The sequence below is a fragment of the Euprymna scolopes genome, chromosome 28 (assembly GCF_053919585.1).
Source record: "Euprymna scolopes isolate OS-2025 chromosome 28, ASM5391958v1, whole genome shotgun sequence".
NCBI classification, from domain to species: domain Eukaryota; kingdom Metazoa; phylum Mollusca; class Cephalopoda; order Sepiida; family Sepiolidae; genus Euprymna; species Euprymna scolopes.
Genome location: NC_136509.1, coordinates 54,492,081 through 54,511,059, shown reverse-complemented (window position 1 = coordinate 54,511,059; position 18,979 = coordinate 54,492,081). Strand labels below are relative to the sequence as shown.

At 29.7% G+C, this 18,979-nt stretch overlaps 1 protein-coding gene across 4 annotated transcripts in view; it reads left to right on the top strand.

Moving 5' to 3' along the window:
• The window catches only part of LOC145249633 (citron Rho-interacting kinase-like), a 384,140-nt gene extending 374,482 nt beyond the window's left edge, over positions 1 to 9,658 (top strand). For 3 of the 4 annotated variants that reach the window (XM_080111385.1, XM_080111382.1, XM_080111383.1), the window contains 2 exons: positions 1,793 to 1,981; positions 9,119 to 9,658. In XM_080111385.1, coding sequence (XP_079967511.1) covers positions 1,793 to 1,981; positions 9,119 to 9,323 — 394 coding nt within the window. In that variant the 3' untranslated portion in view covers positions 9,324 to 9,658. Of the gene's footprint in view, positions 1 to 1,792; positions 1,982 to 5,430; positions 5,466 to 9,118 lie in introns of all 4 variants that reach the window. The other variant, XM_080111384.1, reaches the window with a different exon arrangement.
• Positions 9,659 to 18,979: the final 9,321 nt, after the last annotated feature.

Sequence of the window (18,979 nt, the reverse complement as noted above, 5' to 3'; positions counted from 1 at the left end):
AATCCTCCCCTATTTTCCCTACTCTCCTGACCTTGCACCCTCTGACTTCCACCTCTTCCCAGCCATGAAGTTGTTTTTGAAAAGAAAGTGTTTCCCAGATGATGCAACCTTGATTTCTGAAGTCACGTCGTGGTTGGAGGACCAACCTGGGGTGTTCTACAAAAACGGTCTCCAGAGCTGCATCAAACAATGGGAGAAATGCATAACTCTGGGTGGTTCCTATGTAGAGAAAGACTAATAAGTGTGCCAAGTTTCGTTGCTCTACTGTTATGGGAAGTGGGTCAGGGGCATTACTTATTGCACACCTAGCATACAGCGTACAGCTGATGTGCTAACTATAATATCTCATGGGGACTTTGTTTCTAGAGCAATTGCTCTTGACATATCAAAGGCTTTTGATAGGGTATGTCATAAAGGCCTACTTCATAAGATCTTCAGCTATAGTATAACTGGAAATGTCTTCTCAATTATGAAATCATTTCTCTCTGATAGGTTTATAAGAGTTGTGGTTAATCAGAAGCTATTAATGCTGGCATCTCTCAGGGTTCCATCCTGGGCCCAACTCTTTCTGATATTCATCAATGATATCCCAGATCATATTCGTAGATGATTCATAAACATTTTTGCAGACGACACTATCATCTATGGCAACACTTCAAAGATAGGAAATGTCCAAGATCTCTTTGATTTTCTCTCTTATCTTGAGCAAGTGGTGCAATGGGGAACAAGGTGGCTGGTTAATTTTAATGCATCTAAAACCAAACTTCTTTCTTTCCATCATCAATGCTTTGACCCTCGTCTGACCCCAAATGAAATGAATATCTCTTCTTGGGGAGGCTCCCTATTTTGATAAGCTTCTGGGTCTGACATTCATTCCTGATCTGAAATGAAGCACATGCATCAAATCTGTTGCCAAGGTCACTGGAAAAATGGTGGGATCATTCTATCGCTCTAGTAAATATCTCCTTGTATAAGAGCCAAATATGTTCTAGAATGGAGTACTGTTGCCACATCAGGGTAGGAGCTGCTTGAAACACCCTATCCTGCTTTGACAGAGTTCAAAACTAACTTTGTAACCTAGTAGGTGATGCCCTTTACTTGTCCCTGCAATGTCTTTCCCACATGTTCCAATGTTCCATATTCCTTTCAACTCTTTAACAGGTTGCATGTATTTATTAGTTTTTCTGTCTTCTATGATCTGCGGTGACACAGAAATCTAATATTTGGCAACTTTTTCCTTCTTGTTGCTTATGACCATGTCTGATGTTCTTGTTTGGATGACCTTGATTCCATGTCCTAAAGGTTTTTTACATCATTTGTTTTCTAATATTGACTCCTGTTTAAACTTGAACCATTTGTCTGCCTAAATTCAGTAGTTTACAGTTTCCAATAGACTTTTTAAATTCCTTTTGGGTTAGTGTGATGCATTCATTTAGGATGCTTTTTCAGTTTAGTTCAGTCTATAAATTGCAGGAAACCAGTAAATACTAGTTTCCTGGGTTTTGTCTGTTTTAGCTTTTATATAATTTTGACTGTATTGTTCTGTATGGCTGTCCATTAGTAATTTCATTTCTCTATTCAAGTGTCCTTTTCTTAATCATATCCCTGTGTTTTTATCTGCTATTTCTTCAATCGGTCTTCTAAATCGTAGATATTGTTGGTGCATTTTTCATTTCGTATTTTTTTACCTTTTTGTTTCCCATTTCATTGATCTTTGTAGTGTTCACCTTGCCAATGGTTTTGGCGATGATAATCAACAATCTATTTTATGATATTCTTTTTTTTTTTTCAGGGGCAAACAAATGACATTTATTCGAGTGCGTCCTCGATATCTTGGTAAGGCCGCTGGAAGAGGAGCTGCATTTTTTGCATACATTTCTCAAAGAAAAACTGAAATGGTTTGTTTGAAAGCTATGAATGGACAAAGCGAAGATTCCGATGGTACATATGATCTTAACCCTGATGATGATGCCCTTCCTGGGTAAGACATTTTTTTTTTCTAATATCGCTTAATCAGATCCTAATAACTAATATTTGTCAAATATGACTTTTTTCTTTCATTTTTCTCTGGAAGTCATTGTTTGCATAAGGTAATTTCCTATCATCAAATATTTTTGTGATACCCACATGCTGCCCACTTGACAAATACTGACCCAAACATTGTTTCTGTGGTCGTCTTCTCCTTCGTCTTCTCTTATGGCTGTGTCATCGTCTCTCACATTAGCAACTATTGAGGGGGTGCATACAAATTCACAAGTATAAAAGATAAAATAAAACACAAAAAAACATTAATTCTGATGCATTCTGCCAATATCAGTTTTTCACTATGTATATGTGTATGACATTGATCCTCTACATGCTAAGACCTATATCTATAAACTGCGTCAATTGCTTTATTGCAGATTAGTAAAATATCAACATTTTACTAAATATGTCATAAAAAGAAAATTATATAATCAAATGACTGCTTTAAGGTTAGTTACTTTCCAAAATTTTATTCAAATTTATGCGATATTCACAAAGTTATGACATTTTATTCTTTATCCAGGAATTTCCACTGTCCATCACTTTATTGCAGGTCTCTTAAAATGTTGTATTAGGGCAAAAATACAATGTCTAATCATGAAAACTTTACTTTTTATTATATTTTTCCGTTAAAGAATAATAAACAAAAGCACATCATAGGTGCTAAACCTCAAATAAATGAATTATTTATCACCATATCAACCATTTTTTTAAAAAATAACTTTAAACAAACTTTTGTCCACCGAAGAAGTCAATTGTTTGATCTGAAAAGGAGTTATGGTTCTCACGACATCAACTACTTTCCTCCACAGGGCATCTTTTGAAGTAAATTGCTCTCTTCCCTCATAAACACCTCTTTTCAATATTGACCAGAGATGTTCAATGGGGTTAAGATCCGGAGAACAGGTTAGCCAGCTCATGAGGGTTTCTCTAAAGAAGCCCATAGATTCAAGGAAGGTTGCAGTCGCCCTAGAATGGGATGGTGCATTGTCATGCATAAAAATCATCTGAAAGTGACGTGACAATGGTAGGTCATCTAGCCATGGTGAGAAATGTTTATCCAAAAAGGCTGTGTACGCATTGCTGGTAAGTTTTACACCCTCTGGAACTCTGAATGGTCCAACCAACTTATCCCCAATGATTCCTACCCAAAACATGATGCCTCCACCTCCTTGTTTGCGATGAACTTTGTAAGAGGTTGGAGTTCCGTTCGAGTTCCAAACTTTGGCCCATCCATCTGGACCGTCAAGAGTAGCACGGGTCTCATCTGTAAATAGGACATGTTGGAAATCCATTTTCATGTAATTCTGTGCCCAGGGCATTCGTTTTTCCCTAAGTGAAAATTCCTTGATAAAGAATAAAATGTCATAACTTTGTGAATATCACATGGATTTGAATAAAATTTTGAGAAATAACTAACCTTAAAGCAGTCATTTGATTATATGATTTTTATTTTATTGCGACCTATATTTAGTGAAATGTTGATATTTTACTAATCTGCAATAAAGCGATTGATGCAGTTTATAGTTGTCTGCCGATGTTATGTTTGTCAGTCAATTGATCAATTCATTTCCTCATCTGCTCTGAGCCACAGCTTGTATTCTATTGTTCAACTGGAAACTCTCCTCCACTGTAACTGTCATCAACTATCGCAAACCAAAGATTGTCCAAAGCTATTCCCATCGTAAACTGTCACAAAAATCACCCCCATACCTAAAACTTACTCTAAAATATATTGACCGATCCTTTGTTCCCGTTCACTGATTAACTATACTATTTTAGCTTTCTTTTTTATTCCTTTGTGAACAGTTTCCTATCTGTTGTTCTACTGATAAACTTATTTCTTTTTTTTGTTGTTATATTTTTTCTTTTTTGTTTTACTTCCTAAGAATTTGAGGGGAGGGACGTCGATAGTATCAAATTCTTTTAATCTAAATGTATTTACCAAAACATTTTTGCCATTTATCTATAAAGATGTTTCTTTTTCTTTATTTTAAATTAAGCTTTCATAAAAGCTACATTTAACACAAAGAAATTTAAAATACTGTATGTGTTCGCATATCATGTAATCTCTAAAAGATGCTCTCACCATATATTTCACGTGAGTGACATTTTTGCTGTAATAAGATTTGTATGTGTATTTGAGGTGATTTCAATTTATTTCAATTTCAAATAACTAGCTACATGGTTTCCCTCTTCAAATTAATAATCTATTTAGTCTAATGCACTTTTCTATCCTTCTCTGCCACACTTTTATGCACTGCTGGAAGGGTTCTTCTTAGATGCCCCCATCCCCTGATCTTGATGGCTATTATGCCTTTAAACTGCCCCCTCCCTCCCCTGATGATTTTTTGGAATGTAGAGGAAAATGAAGAAAAATAATTCATACAAAACATTATGCAAGCATTAGGAAGCATGATAAGTTTTTTTCTTGGCCGAGAAATACTGGATGATCAGACTGTTGTGAGCAGGTGCATTGTCATGGTGAAAAGGAAAAGTAAACAAAATCAAGTATAAATAAATGCATTTGGTTGAAATAATGTTAGTTTCTCTTATAAGAGAATGAAATTGAGGTACAGTTGGCTTAGTGTTGATTGAGTAAAAAGCCCGCATCATTTCTCATTTATGTTGACAGTTGTCATGGAGATTGAATTTAACTTAAAAGAAGCTACTTTTTATTTGGGGAAAAGTGAATCAACTTTTGTATTGGTTCCTTTTTTTATGAGAGAATGTCTGCCATTTTAGTCCAATTATCTTTAGCTATTTTAGGACAAAAAGAGATATATAGATCCTGTGTAGAGAGAAATGTTTTCTCTTTTTTTTTTATCCTCTGTGTTCCTTTCTGCTGAAGTAATATTGATATGTAATCTGAATCAGAAAGAGGATGCTGACTACATGTTTTATCAGACATGGGAACCTTTAACTGATATAACCTTTGACCACTTCTTTTTTTTTTTTGGTGCTGAAAATAGAATAATTCTTAGTAGTTTTCTAAGCATAAATAGTCTAAAAACAGTTTTCTACACATATATAGTTTAAAAACAAAACAAAAATTTTAATTTGTTTCAAGCAATTACACATTAAAATCACTGGCATATGGATACTACCACATACATTAGAATCTGTTATGCCATGTTGAAATTCTTGTGGATATGATATCATTTACATATTAATACGTTTGAAAAAGGTGTAAAACCGTAACTGTATATAAAACTGTTACTTGTGTTTAATTATTTACGTATAACAAATCGTTAACAATTGGATTTGTTCTACAGCATTAAATGACTCCCAAAAAGTTGATATGTGCCATAAAACAAAGGAAACTTAAATTTCTTTATGCCAGACTGTTTTTTAAGAGACCAAACAATTTATTGGCTTATGTTTTGTACTTCCTTATTGCTACAGAAGCAACCAACTATGTCTCTCAGAACAGAACACAGGTAGGATCTTTGTCTTTTTCTGTTCCTCCTAGATCAGTATGATGTTGTCTTTTATATTTGTTCACAAATTTCGTTTTAGTTTACAATTTTTCCTTTAGTTTGCCTTTTATTAGCAGCAAAAGTTTCTGATGTCATTTAACATGGCATGTATGTATATTTATGTTAAATTATTTCTTTTAAAACACTTCTTCTTCCATCTCGTTAGCACTTAAGTTCACCATTCTTGCTCTTTCTTGTTAATTATGTATTTCGCATGTCAATGATTTTTCCTCAAGAGGTGTTATCCAAAAGAGCTTTCAAAAGTAAATTCCTGCCTTTATTTAAAGTAATATATATATATATATATATATATATATATATATATATATATATATAATTATATGTATATATTTTTGTTTTAATATTGATTTTAACAGTAGTCAATACATAAGTAGAGCAACATAGTTGTATAAAAATATGCTTATACTATATAAAATGTATTAGTAATTTTTATTTATCTAGTAATGCCTTATTTTTATTTATCTAGTAATGCCTTATTTTTATTTATCTAGTAATGTCTTAGTATTTTTATTTATCTAGTAATATCTTATTTTTATTTATCTAGTGATGTCTTATTTTTATTTATCTAGGGTAGATAGACACCGAATTACTTGAAATTTGGCACAAATATTCCCCTTCATGAGTTAGGAAAATTTGCCAAATTATTTGGTCCTAAACCTTACCATTCGGATTTTAGGGGTTGTAAAATTTGCATATTTTGCTTTTAAATTTATACTGAAATTCTGTGACGTTTTGCGGCATAAATTTAGAAGCAAAATATGCAAATTTTACACCACCCTAAAATCCGAACGGTAAGGTTTAGGACCAAATAATTTTGCAAATTTTCCTAACTTATGAAGGGGAATATTTGTGCCAATTTCAAGTAATTTGGTATCGGTGGGTGCAGATTTCAATTTTTTGCTGGTATTTTGACATGGAATAACCCTCTAGTAATGTCTTATTATTTTTATTTATCTAGTGATGTCTTATTATTTTTATTTATCTAGTGATGTCTTATTATTTTTATTTATCTAGTAATGTCTTATTATTTTTATTTATCTAGTAATGTCTTATTTTTATTTATCTAGTGATGTCTTATTATTTTTATTTATCTAGTAATGTCTTATTATTTTTATTTATCTAGTAATGTCTTATTATTTTTATTTATCTAGTGATGTCTTATTATTTTTATTTATCTAGTGATGTCTTATTATTTTTATTTATCTAGTGATGTCTTATTATTTTTATTTATCTAGTGATGTCTTATTATTTTTATTTATCTAGTGATGTCTTATTATTTTTATTTATCTAGTGACGTCTTATTTTTATTTATCTAGTAACGTCTTTGTATTTTTATTTATCTAGTAATGTGTTATTATTTTTCCTCCCTTACACACTTACAAAGTGTTACATTCTGTATTATTACTCCTATGAAAGCGTTTAGTTTATTTATTTATATATATATATATATATATATATATATATATATGCTTATAACAATCATTTTATTTTTTTTAATTACTAAAAGTTTAGATACAATGGGTTACTTTTTTTTTTCTAGTAGTAATATATTTTATGTCTATAATTTGTGGCTCTATAGTTTAGTAAATGTGTTATACCTTTAAACTATAAAATTTCTAGTTTCTCACTCAAACATAATCTACGTGTACCATCTAAAAATAGGCAAACTTTAGCCTATTTTTAGATTTCCAGCACAGGCATTTAACCTAACAATTTCTTTTAGTATGAAACATATTTTTGTATAACTTATCCATAAGTAGATTTTTATACCAATGTGTGTGTGTATAATGATTGCATTTCCTAAATATAAATCCTCTGAAATTTCAGTGTTTCTCAAAAAATGCTCATTGACAAGCAGAGCGTATATATAATATATTTGATATAAACATTATTAGCTACATATGTACATGTTTTTGTTGCCAATAATGTTTGTATAAATAAATATACTATATATATAAATATAGAGGCACTACAGAAACATGTATGCACATATGTAGCCAATAATGTTTGTAAAAATAAACGTATATGTACATATGCATACATCACATATTATAAGGAGATATGAGGTATTATGTATAGATTTTATTTCTTACTTCAACAGTGCTCAATGCATGAGTAGAACTGAAAACAGTTAAGTCACACGAATAAATTTGCATTTCATCCTCTTAAGGAATCATCAGACTAAATGCCTTTAACCTGATTAGTTCTCACAAGGATGAAATGTGGATGCATGTGTGTAACTTAATTGTTATGAATAGATTTCCATAACTTATATATATAATGTGTGTGTAGATGAATGTAAAAAAAGGTGAATAGACCAATATAATGAAATTCACTCATATAGTGAGATTTTTAATATGTTGTGCTTGTGAAAAGACTTTCTCGGAAATGAATAAATATATTATTTTGAACAAAATTGCAAAAAAAAAAAAAATAGATATGAGAGATAAAGGAGGTTAAGGAAAGAAAAAATGATCATAAAATGATGAGAAACAAAACTGGTATCAGACTTTTAAAAAGGAATTTTTAACCCCCCCCCCCATCTGACTACAACCACCATTTGCCTGTGTTTCTTTCTTTTCTATTTTTCCCCATTTTATGTTTTCATATCTCTTTATTTCTCAAGTTTATAATTGTTCTATTTTTTTGTAATTATTTAAAAATATCATCTTCATTTGTGGTAAAGTTTTTTGATAATTAAAATGAAATATAAAAAAATAACAGCATGAAATCCTCACTACCCTTTTTTCAAGTCTATGAGCTTTATACAAATTTGAAAATAACATTTTTCACTCAGGTCTGTTTTTGTTGTTTGTTTTTTACATATGATTTATGTAGCATTGTGGTTTTGTTGGCACTTTCATTTAGTTGCTGCATGGACACACAAAATCTTGCAAACATTTCTTTAATTTTTGTAAAAAAAATTATTAAAAAACAATGTTTTTTTTCTTTATGTTCATTATTATTGCTTTGAACAAATGTAAGCTGTTCATGTTATCACTCCAAAATCCATCTTTCCAAACCTCTTTTACTTTTTTCTTGTTTACCTTATATCCCAACCTTATGGGTCCTGGATATGACCTTAAACTATATCCAGTGGTGAGGCCTCAGCTTGCGGGCTTTGGGGAGTGTGGAGCCACCCTTTAATTGCCATTGCTCCCAGGTCCACTCTGACCCAGAGTGGTAGTACCTGTTAGGGTTCCAACTATGGGTTAAATAGAAACCGACTTGAAAACAACAAATATATTCTAATTAAAAAAATTTTCTTCCAAATCTTTGGATTCGGCATTAAATAACCTGATATGGGTTGATATGCCGTAAAACAAAAACAACCAACCAACCAACCAACCAACCCAACCTTATGAAATTCCCAAACACTGTCTACCCTATCTTTGATCAGCTCACAATTTACTGATATTTTTGTATTAGTATTTTAAAATCTATTAAAATTCTTTTAAAAACTTTCTTAGAAATATTTTTACAAATCTATGAAAAATCTATAAAAAGCTGAAAGTATTTCCTGATTCAGTCGCAGCACTTTTTCTGATTGTTTCCATTTTGAAAACTTGTAATTCTTTATTGTTTGTTTTCAGTCCCCAAAGACATGTACGGTTTGTCAGCCCTGAAAAATCGAAACGCATTAGGAAAAGTTCTTCGTGGTCTTCCTTCGATGGTCTTGAATCCAACAGTTGGGGTTCCGCAGACTCTCCCTCGGACTATCAAAGTAATTCTGAAAAAGAAACAACCCTCTACGCAACAATAAGGAAATCTAGTCGAAAATCTCCTTACTATCTTTGACGATGAAGATTCTGAATAAAAAGGAGGACTTGGAAAGAAGAGAGGTGCTAAATTTATTTAAAAAAGAAAAGAAAATTCTTCTTTGCTCTACACTTGAAATTAAAATGTTTTCGTTTGTAACTTTGATTAATTTCAATTTTTTCGAAGAAAGTAATGAGACTTTATCTATTTATTTATTTACTTTTTTTTTTAGAAGCAGGGATGGGGGTAGTAAAGATTTTTTCTTTTGCAGGTTTGTGAGCGATTTTGTCCTTTTTTTGAAAAAGACATTAAGAGAAAAGAATTGAGTTTTTTTGTTTTTTTTAAATGCTTGTAATAAAGCAATTTTTTTATAATTAAGTTTCTTATTTGTCTTTAGTTTAAACACACATTTCACAAAAAGTATTTTGATTTTCTCCTACACATTTTTTCATTTTTTTTATATTTATAATGTAAATGTAAGAATGTCATTAACTCATTTAAGCCTGGCCTTTCAAATTCAGACACACCTTGTGTTACCATGGAATGAGTGTAAGTATTTTAAAAATATAATTTTCCTCGTGCTGTATACATATTCTTAGTGTTGCATCTCACGAGAGATAAAATAATGCTAGTTTTCAGCAGGGAAACATAAAAATTAAAGAAATTAGCTAGATATGTGAAAATTCTAGTTTTGTTCTTTTTTAAATCTATTTGAAAGGTTTAAATACTATAAAAATTAAAGAATTAATCAAAGATTTCAACTATTCATGTCAACACTCAGTGTGGAAGATTTGTAATGCTATTTCTGAATTAAAAAAAATATTTACCTTAATACAAACGAAATTGGTTGAATTTATAAAACTGTTCTTTTCTGTTTTTTTCTTTTGCACATTTTTCTTCTACAAATTCTTTTGATTAACTTTTAGCTAAAACTTTCGTAATTAACATAGAAAAAATCAGTTGTCTGTTTCTTGCTTATACAAAAACTATATTAAAAAAAAAATGAACAAAATTCTTAAATAGTTAAATACCTATGCAAGATTAAAGAAATAGGAAAATGTAATTTAGTTTGTTTGGAAATGTTCATTACAATGCAAAAAAAAAAAAAGTTTAGACTTGGTGTCGGTATCTGTTTAATACGAAGTGCAACTAGTCATGCATAAATGGGTTAGGTCCTTTTTAAACTTAATCACTTAATAACGGGGAATACGAAGTAATTAGTGAAAAAGAATTTGGTACTTTTTAAGGGTGGGAATGGAATGAGATCAAATAGAATCTTAGTTGTCTTTAATGACGCTTTTCCTGATGGTTGTTTTTATTTTTTAAATTATTTCTGATAGTAAGTAGAGGAAGACTTGTTGATACAGAAACTGTAAGCTTTTTTTTGTTGTTGAAAAGAAAAAGAAAGAAATCTCCTAAAATTGTTGTCATTATCAAATGGCAGTTGTGCTTTCACAAAAAAGATCACAAACATCACTGAATAATGATATGCATGAGTTTTTGTTTCTCGCACACGACGTGTGTGATGTGAAACCAAAATAAATACAATTCTTCAATATGTGCTTTTCATTGCGGAAATAATGATACCTTATTCTTAGTATTTTTCTTATTTTGAGTCTGTATTTTAAAAAAATAAAAAGTTATGACATTAAAAATAGAATTTAGAACATTAAACAGAACAAATGTGAAATTTATCAATTGTCTAAAATGCATAGAATAATTAAAGTGTGGTTTTATTTTGCAGCAATTACAATTAACTACGATGATTGCTGCTATTAACATTTTATGCTTTGTTGATTTCAAAGTGAAATTATATCAAGAGAAAAGAAAAATAGTGTTTCCCTATTAATCCATACTCCCCTCTCTGCCTAGCAAAAATACCTGCACTTTGCATGGGATTTCCTATATGCTCAGGTACCCATTATGCAGGCACCTTTGCAGTAAGTAAGAGCCACACCAAATATGACCTTAACCTTTGACCTTGAAAAATAGTGTGCACCATCCCTAAGTCAGAGACTATCATCATGTCATGTTTGGTCATGATCGGTCCCGTGGTGTGGGTTGTAGGAGAGTTACTACTTATATATATATATATATATATATATATATATATATATATATATACACACACACACACACGTTACTACTTTATATATATATATATATATATATATATGATGATGATGATTGATGATTGTAACGTCTTGTCAGACGAGTGCCACTCCCTCAGGCATTTAAAATCCGTGATTCCAAATGTCTGAGGGAGTATCTATACAAATATAATGTTACAGAGTCTTAGCTTTGTACGACAGCTAAGTCTCTCTCTCGGTTCAAAATGTTGAGATCCAGCAACAAGCAAGAGCAAGATAGCCAGCAACAAATTAAACTGCAGACCAGCTTAATGCGGGTACTGGTCTTCCGCTTTATGGTTTTTTAAATTAGAGATTTGCTTCTCCTAGAAAGGTTGCCTTCACCACGGCTTATATATATATATATATACATACACACACACACACACTGTACAATAATTTCATCAGCCATGAATACATGAAGGCACAGAAAATTTCAACCGATCATTTAAAAAATATCGTTTAAAGCAGTAACTTGTAGAAAAAATTACCAATGAATGGAGCTGCTGTCTGAAAAACAACATAGTATGTTGAATGTTCCTGTACCTCTATGAAATCATACATTTTGACGGCTGATCAAAATATAGTAATAGAAAATAAAATATATTATGCTCTTACAAATGTAATTGAGCACTCTGGTTTTATTTTTCTAAAAAATACTATTAATACACGTTTTTTTTTTTTAATTTGATTGAAACTGAATAAACCATTGAATAATTCTCATCATTTTGTGTAACTCTCATTGACATTCCATCAATTATTTAACCTTGACCACCCCACCTCCCATCTTTCTTTGTAAAAAAAATAATTTATTTTATTAATAGCATCAAGTAATGGTTGCTGTTTGTTGTCGTTGCTTCTCTGACATTCACATCTATTTTTCATATTAAGTAGGGAATTCTGAAAAATACTTAAAGCTGAAAATATATCATTTTGCAGAAGAGAGAAGAGTATAATAAGGAAACCCTTTTTCTTTTTTTTTAATATTAATTTCACTTTGAAATCAGCAATGAGTAAAATGTATGCAGCAGCAAATCATAATTAGTTGTATTGCTGCAAATTCACATTTTTGTTATGCTTTTTAGACAATTGATAAATTAATCGTGTTGAGGAGTGGCTTCTATACCACTTTTCAAAAAAATGTGATAATTTCTTGATATATTGTTGCTTATTATTTACAGTGAAATGGATTTTGGCATTGCTTCCGAACTGTTTTATATAAAAAAAATGACATTAAAATATTAATATATATCAAAGTACACACAAAATGAGAGAAAAAAAAAATCAAGGGGTAAAGAAAGAAGATTGATATAAAACAAATCTAGATGTTTTATTTTTATTTTATTTATTTTTTTAGGATATCCTTTCCAATAAGGTTTGCAATAACTTATCATAATCTAAAGTTAAGAAAAATATTTTACCAATTTTTGGTCCGCCTTTTGTGTGTATGATTGTTATATGATTTACTACTTTTAATGTTTATTTTTTATTTTTTACTAATACATGGCCTTAAGTAAAAAATATGATTAGGATCAGTTGCAAAACCCTTTTCACTGTAAGTGACCCTACGTTAGGAAATTATCCGAAAATGTTATTTGTTGTTAGATATATCGTAATCGATAAAACAATGGAATAATAAAACTTGACAGGAAGGGTTTTTCCCCATCTGCATTGAATTTTAGAATGTTAAAAAAAATTTTTTTTAAACACAAAAGATACTGATTTTCCAATTATTTGCTTCCTCCTTTAAAAATAATTGCCCCCCTTCTCTTAAAAAAACAAAAACAAGATTGTTTTACACATTCTGTTTTGAAAAATAAGAGACATTTGGCAAAAAATACATTTTTGTTTTAATATTTATCCCTCTGACCCACTCTTTCTTTTGGTAAATATCTTAATCCTTTCATACCAAACTGGATTAAGATTTGCAGACCTTTATTTGCATATTTATTTTATTTTTGTGGTTAGCAAGCATTTATCATTTCAAGTATATTTTGTCAAATATATATATATATATATATAATAAGGATGTAAGTGAATTATATTTATTACCACAATCAGGCAAACAACATGGCAATTGCAAACCATGACAGTCATAGACTGAAAGTTCTAGACTCAAGTTTTGCTAATCTTTTGGGTTTTTCAGTACAATATATATCTAAACCAAGAATTCAAAAGCCAAGTCACCTGCAAATGAGACAATTCGATCAATTGAGCTATCAGACAACACACAGAAGTTTGTTCCATTCAAGCTTTGATGTTAACCTCACATTTTGGATTCAGCTGTGTTCAAAAAGAGGGGAAAACTAAAGTCTATCAAGTTTAGGGCTTCCGACAGGGTTTCATTGCTTATTATAGCTTCATAAGCTGTTGTAATCTGTAGTGGTTGTGTCATTTATCTGATTGTGAAAATAAATATAATACACATTATTAGAAACTAACAAAATGTCATAAAAATGAGAAACTTGAAAGTAATGAGTAAAAAAAAAAAAAAGAAAAAAAAGCTGTCTTCTCTCCTCTGTTTTCCTCTCCATCCTTTTCTAAAATACTTGTCAATTTTGTAATATGAGGCTCCCCTTACATTTTTTTTCTCTCCCTCCCCTTTCATGTCTCATTTTTTTTTTTTTTTTTTAACTCATTTCTGATGAAGTCTTTGGTACAATGAAAATGAAATACAAAATCTCAGCCTATGCGTTGATTTTTTTGTCAATTCACTTTTGTCTATTTATTTCTACATTTTGTCGTATTTTATCCAAAACAAAAATTTAGGTAAAATCTGACAAAATGTGGAAATGAAAAAAAGTGAATTAATCAAACAATATATCTATGAAATATTTACGTTATTATTCTCATCTTATTATATTCACAATAATATTCTCCAAAGTAGATACCTAGTGTAGAATTGCATGCAATATGTGAACTATTAATGATAGATAGTAAATTAGAAGACCAGTAATAAAATTGCAATATAAAAAATGATTAAAAATATATAGAATGCCCACATGAACATCAAACGCATAGTCTAATGGTTCAAAGTGTTTTTTAATAATCAGTTTTAAATGATAGTCTTCTAGAGGTTGAAGGTTCAATCTTTACTATAGATAATAATAAATTAAAATAAACACGTCTACTCAGTTATGGTTAATAGAATGAGAAACTGTTCAGTTCAAAATTCAGTACACATTCCAAATTTTGACTAGAAGATTCTCATTTGAAAAGATACACATGAAGAAGGTTAGAGGTTAAATTGACCAAAACATCATGAGTATAACAGCCAAGATAAGAATGGTAGTCCGAATGAAACCTCCTCTAAAAAATTCTGAAAAAGATGCATTTGTACAGTAGCGATGGGATGTTTCCAAAATTTTTCCCAATTCCGATACAATTACCAATCTTGTTCTAAATTCCCAATTCTGATACAAGTATCGATTCTGATTCTTTTAAAATTTCTTAACATTTAGGATTTGATACCTTTTGAAAATGTTCAAATGACTATATCCCCCCCCACACACACTCGTGTAATGCCCGCATATATTTTGCAAAATGTAAAAATACATGGGGGAGGGGGCATATATTACAAGAGTATATATTTCTAAATATTTTTCTCTAATGTTTTATTTGTAATTGATTGAAAATTGTGAGACAACATTTGGTTTTCTTTTAAAATAAAACTCATTTCATTTTCATAAACAAAATGAATCTACGATTGATATGCAAAATAAAAAAAATAGATTAGGAACAGAATAGTTAAAGCCCATCCTATGTCAGGAATGAGTTTCTACATAATAATGTTACTGTTTAGAAAACCATTCTTAACATTGTGATAGTTATTTGTTAACTATTCTCTACTTTACCTCTATGAAGAAATGTTGATTTTTTTTTTTTTTTTTGCAATCATAAAGATTTGGTCAGGTATTAGATTGATTTGTGTTACTGTAAAAAGAAAAACAAGATACAAATAGTAATAATAATGGTAGCAAATAGATTAACACGTTTAGCTATATCACTCCCCCAAAATGAGATTTACTTTTTTTTATTATAGCGTTCTATTAATGTATTGTGCATTATTGAAATAAATATTATGTATACATGATTAAATATTGAAGATGCAAAACTCTTCTTTGTATTTGAAATAGAATCACACCCAAAAATTACAATAATTATTTTTGTTTTTGTTAATAATAGAACTTTTTTTTATTGACCAAAACAACAAACGCAACCAAATTTCAAAAGTAAAAAAAAAAAAAAAAAAACAACAAAGAAATATGTCAGGATATTTTTAACCATATAGGAATTGAACAAATAGAATGGAGACTGGCATGCAACAACTCCATCCTTTAGAAATATATTATTGCAATATCATCTTCATTTTGAGACGATTTCAGATTCCATAAGGCAGTCAGAAAAAGAAAAACTATTCACATAGTTACTCATAATCATATATACTGTACATAAGTGTTGGATGATTAATCGGAATCGGAAATCATAAAAATTTAAACTTTTTGGGATATCAGAAAAATTTGAGCCTGTTTTTGGATTCCAAAATTACTCTTAATTTTTTTTTTTTTTTTCTTTTTTAGAATAAAAAAAAAAAAAAATGAAACAAACACAAGTTTACTTATTAGAAGTTGTTCATTTACATGACTAAGAGCCACAGAATGGATTATAACTCCCACTCCTAGATTTAACATTGATTCTCAAAATCTAATTTATATTTTATTGGTACATTACTGTAAATATCCCTTTAACTTTTGCACACATTTGCTAAATGTTTCAGGGAGTTCATATTTGATATTAAAAAAAAAAAAAAAAGATTTAAAATGCTCTGAACCGGTTATCAATTTTATTGGCACTATCTGGACACTGTTGTTTGACATCGGCTTCTGAAATAATTAATGTTTATGGTATTTTTTTGCTTTGGATACACAAGTGAGAAGTAAAGATAAAAATCTCACAATGAGTTTATCAAAATCTCGGATAAAATATATAAAAGGAAAAATTCCTAAAAGTTTTCTGAATTAAAAAGGAAATTATATCTACATTTAAATTTGGACTTTCATCCCCACCTAAAGAAAAATGAGATTTGGGCATTTATTATTGTAACTAACAGAACAAAAAAGATGAAAAACAAATATGCAACAAATGAATGTTACCAAAGGAAAGACTCTTCTACCTACCTGGATAAGTTTATTTGTTTAAACTTATTTTAAAGCGTGTTTTTAGTTCAAAATAAATTTAGTGTTCACTCTGCTGAGTTAGAATAAAAAATGGCTCTTCATAAGCTCTTCACAAAAAACCTTGATTACTGCTCAAAATCGAAAATTAAACAAATGTTGGTAGAAACACCTCAAATGTCAAGAATCAAGTGAAAATTTTACCAGTATTTTGTTTTGATTATTGAGTGATATTCAGAAGATTAAAAAATTAGGCCGGAAATGATATTTTACGTTATAAATTTATATGCAAAACTGCTTTTCCATTGAAAATTCTAGAATGATTTTTTTTTTTTTTTTTTTTTTGCATTTTCACCCCAAACAAGGCAGAGTAACTTTCTAGCATGGTATTCTTTAGAAGAAAGAATACAAATATAATCGTGCTTTTCATGAAGACAAGACTAAAAATGCATAAACTTATCAGTTGTACATTGTGAACAAATGCAGTCATTGATTGTAAAAATGATCACCCTGACAAAAGGGTCAACCAGGTAGGATTCTAGGACAGTTGATTTCATTGCAAATAGTTTTAAAACAATAATAAATATTATTTATTTGAATAGTTTTATTTCAGTTTTATGGTTTATCTATTCTTTATAATAATGTCAAATCCAAATTCAAGAGTTAAACATTGCAGTAGACAGTTTCATTTTTTTATTATAACAGGCCAAAATATGCAAGTAAAAATTCTTAAAATGTTATTTGAAGAAGAGTGTTACACTGCACCCAAAAAGTAATTCAACCTTCCCAGAAAATGTACTGACAAAGACAGAAATGTGAATGAAAAATGTTTTCAGCTCATTAGTCATGCATTTTTTTCTCTGATGTCATTTTGTTGCCAATTCCTGAATCTTTTGATTCTTTTCTGACATTTTCTACTATCCTTCTGCTGATGACAAGGAAGTCTGAAATTTTATTTGTCTTTCCAATCTGGATTCTGTCTCTTCCACAGCAAATATGAAGATTCAAAATCGCCCATTATCAATAAAAAAAATTATTGCATTTTCACCTCAAACAAGGCACAATAACTTTCTAGCATGATTATATTTGTATTCTTTAAAAGAAAGAATACAAATATAATCATATTTTTCAAGATTAAAAAAATTGCAAAAACTTATCATTGTAAACAAAATGCAGTCATTGATTGTAAAAATGATCCCCCTGACAAAAGGGTCAACCAGGTAGGATTCTAGAACAGTTGATTTTGTACATATGAGGGCTCAATATTCATTGCAAATAGTTTTAAAACAATAAGTATTATTCATTTGAATAGTTTTATTGCAGTTTTATGGTTTATCTATTCTTTATAATTGTATCACTGTATTCCTCTGCATACATGCAATGTTTAGAGATTGGAATATCATTTCTATCCAAATATATAAGCATCACAGACATTGGATTTTTCATTTTGTTAGACGGTTTTACTTTTGTATTCCTTTCTTGAAAAAGGTTCGATTTTTTTTTTAATTTTATAAGATGTTCAACCATCTGACAGTAAGTCTCATATTTACTAATTTGATATATGAAAGATTTTTTTCAAAAACAAATAATTGTGAGCATTTATAACCAAAATATTGTTTTAGTTCATATTCTCTTTCACTATTCCATTTTTTTTTCTGCATTGCTACCATCCTTCACAATTACCTACATAATACCAATAATGCTTCAAGCAAACTACCATTCTCTTTAGAAATTATCAACCAAAAAAATATAATTATTATAAATTATTTTCTGCTTCTGCATTCATTTTTCAAAGATACCATTTTCATATCTACCAATGAAATGGCTCAATTTTTTTTTTCTGTAAATGGATACATAATGAAATATGTGAAAAAATTTGAAGGGTTGTTTTGTAAAATAAAAAGAAAAAGTTGAAAATAATAACTTGACAATGTTCGACTCTGTTCAGAAGTCATGCTGGGTATATTAGATCTCCACAGTAGAAAAGCATCTTTTTTTTTTTTTTTCCTTGCATAAATACAAAAAATAGATATTTTAAATGCACTTATCTGTTCTCAATTTAGTTAAAGTAGTTAATAATAATAATAGTATTTTGAGAAGACATATTTTATGCAAAAAAGAAATGAGCCAACCTGTTGACTGCTTCTTTATATGAAAAAGGCACCTTACTTTTTACATAGTCGATTTTATTTTTGCATGGCTACTCCAATAGTTGAACGCTCTTAATAGCTTTGAAATGCTTCATTTGACTTATTACATGATTATGCCAACATTTTCTCTTCCTTTGTTTTAAGATTACAACAGTACAAAATCATAACTTTTCATTTTTCTTTCTTCATTGAAAAATTCCCTTCCAAAATTGATTTTTAAATATGTCTGTAAAATATTTATT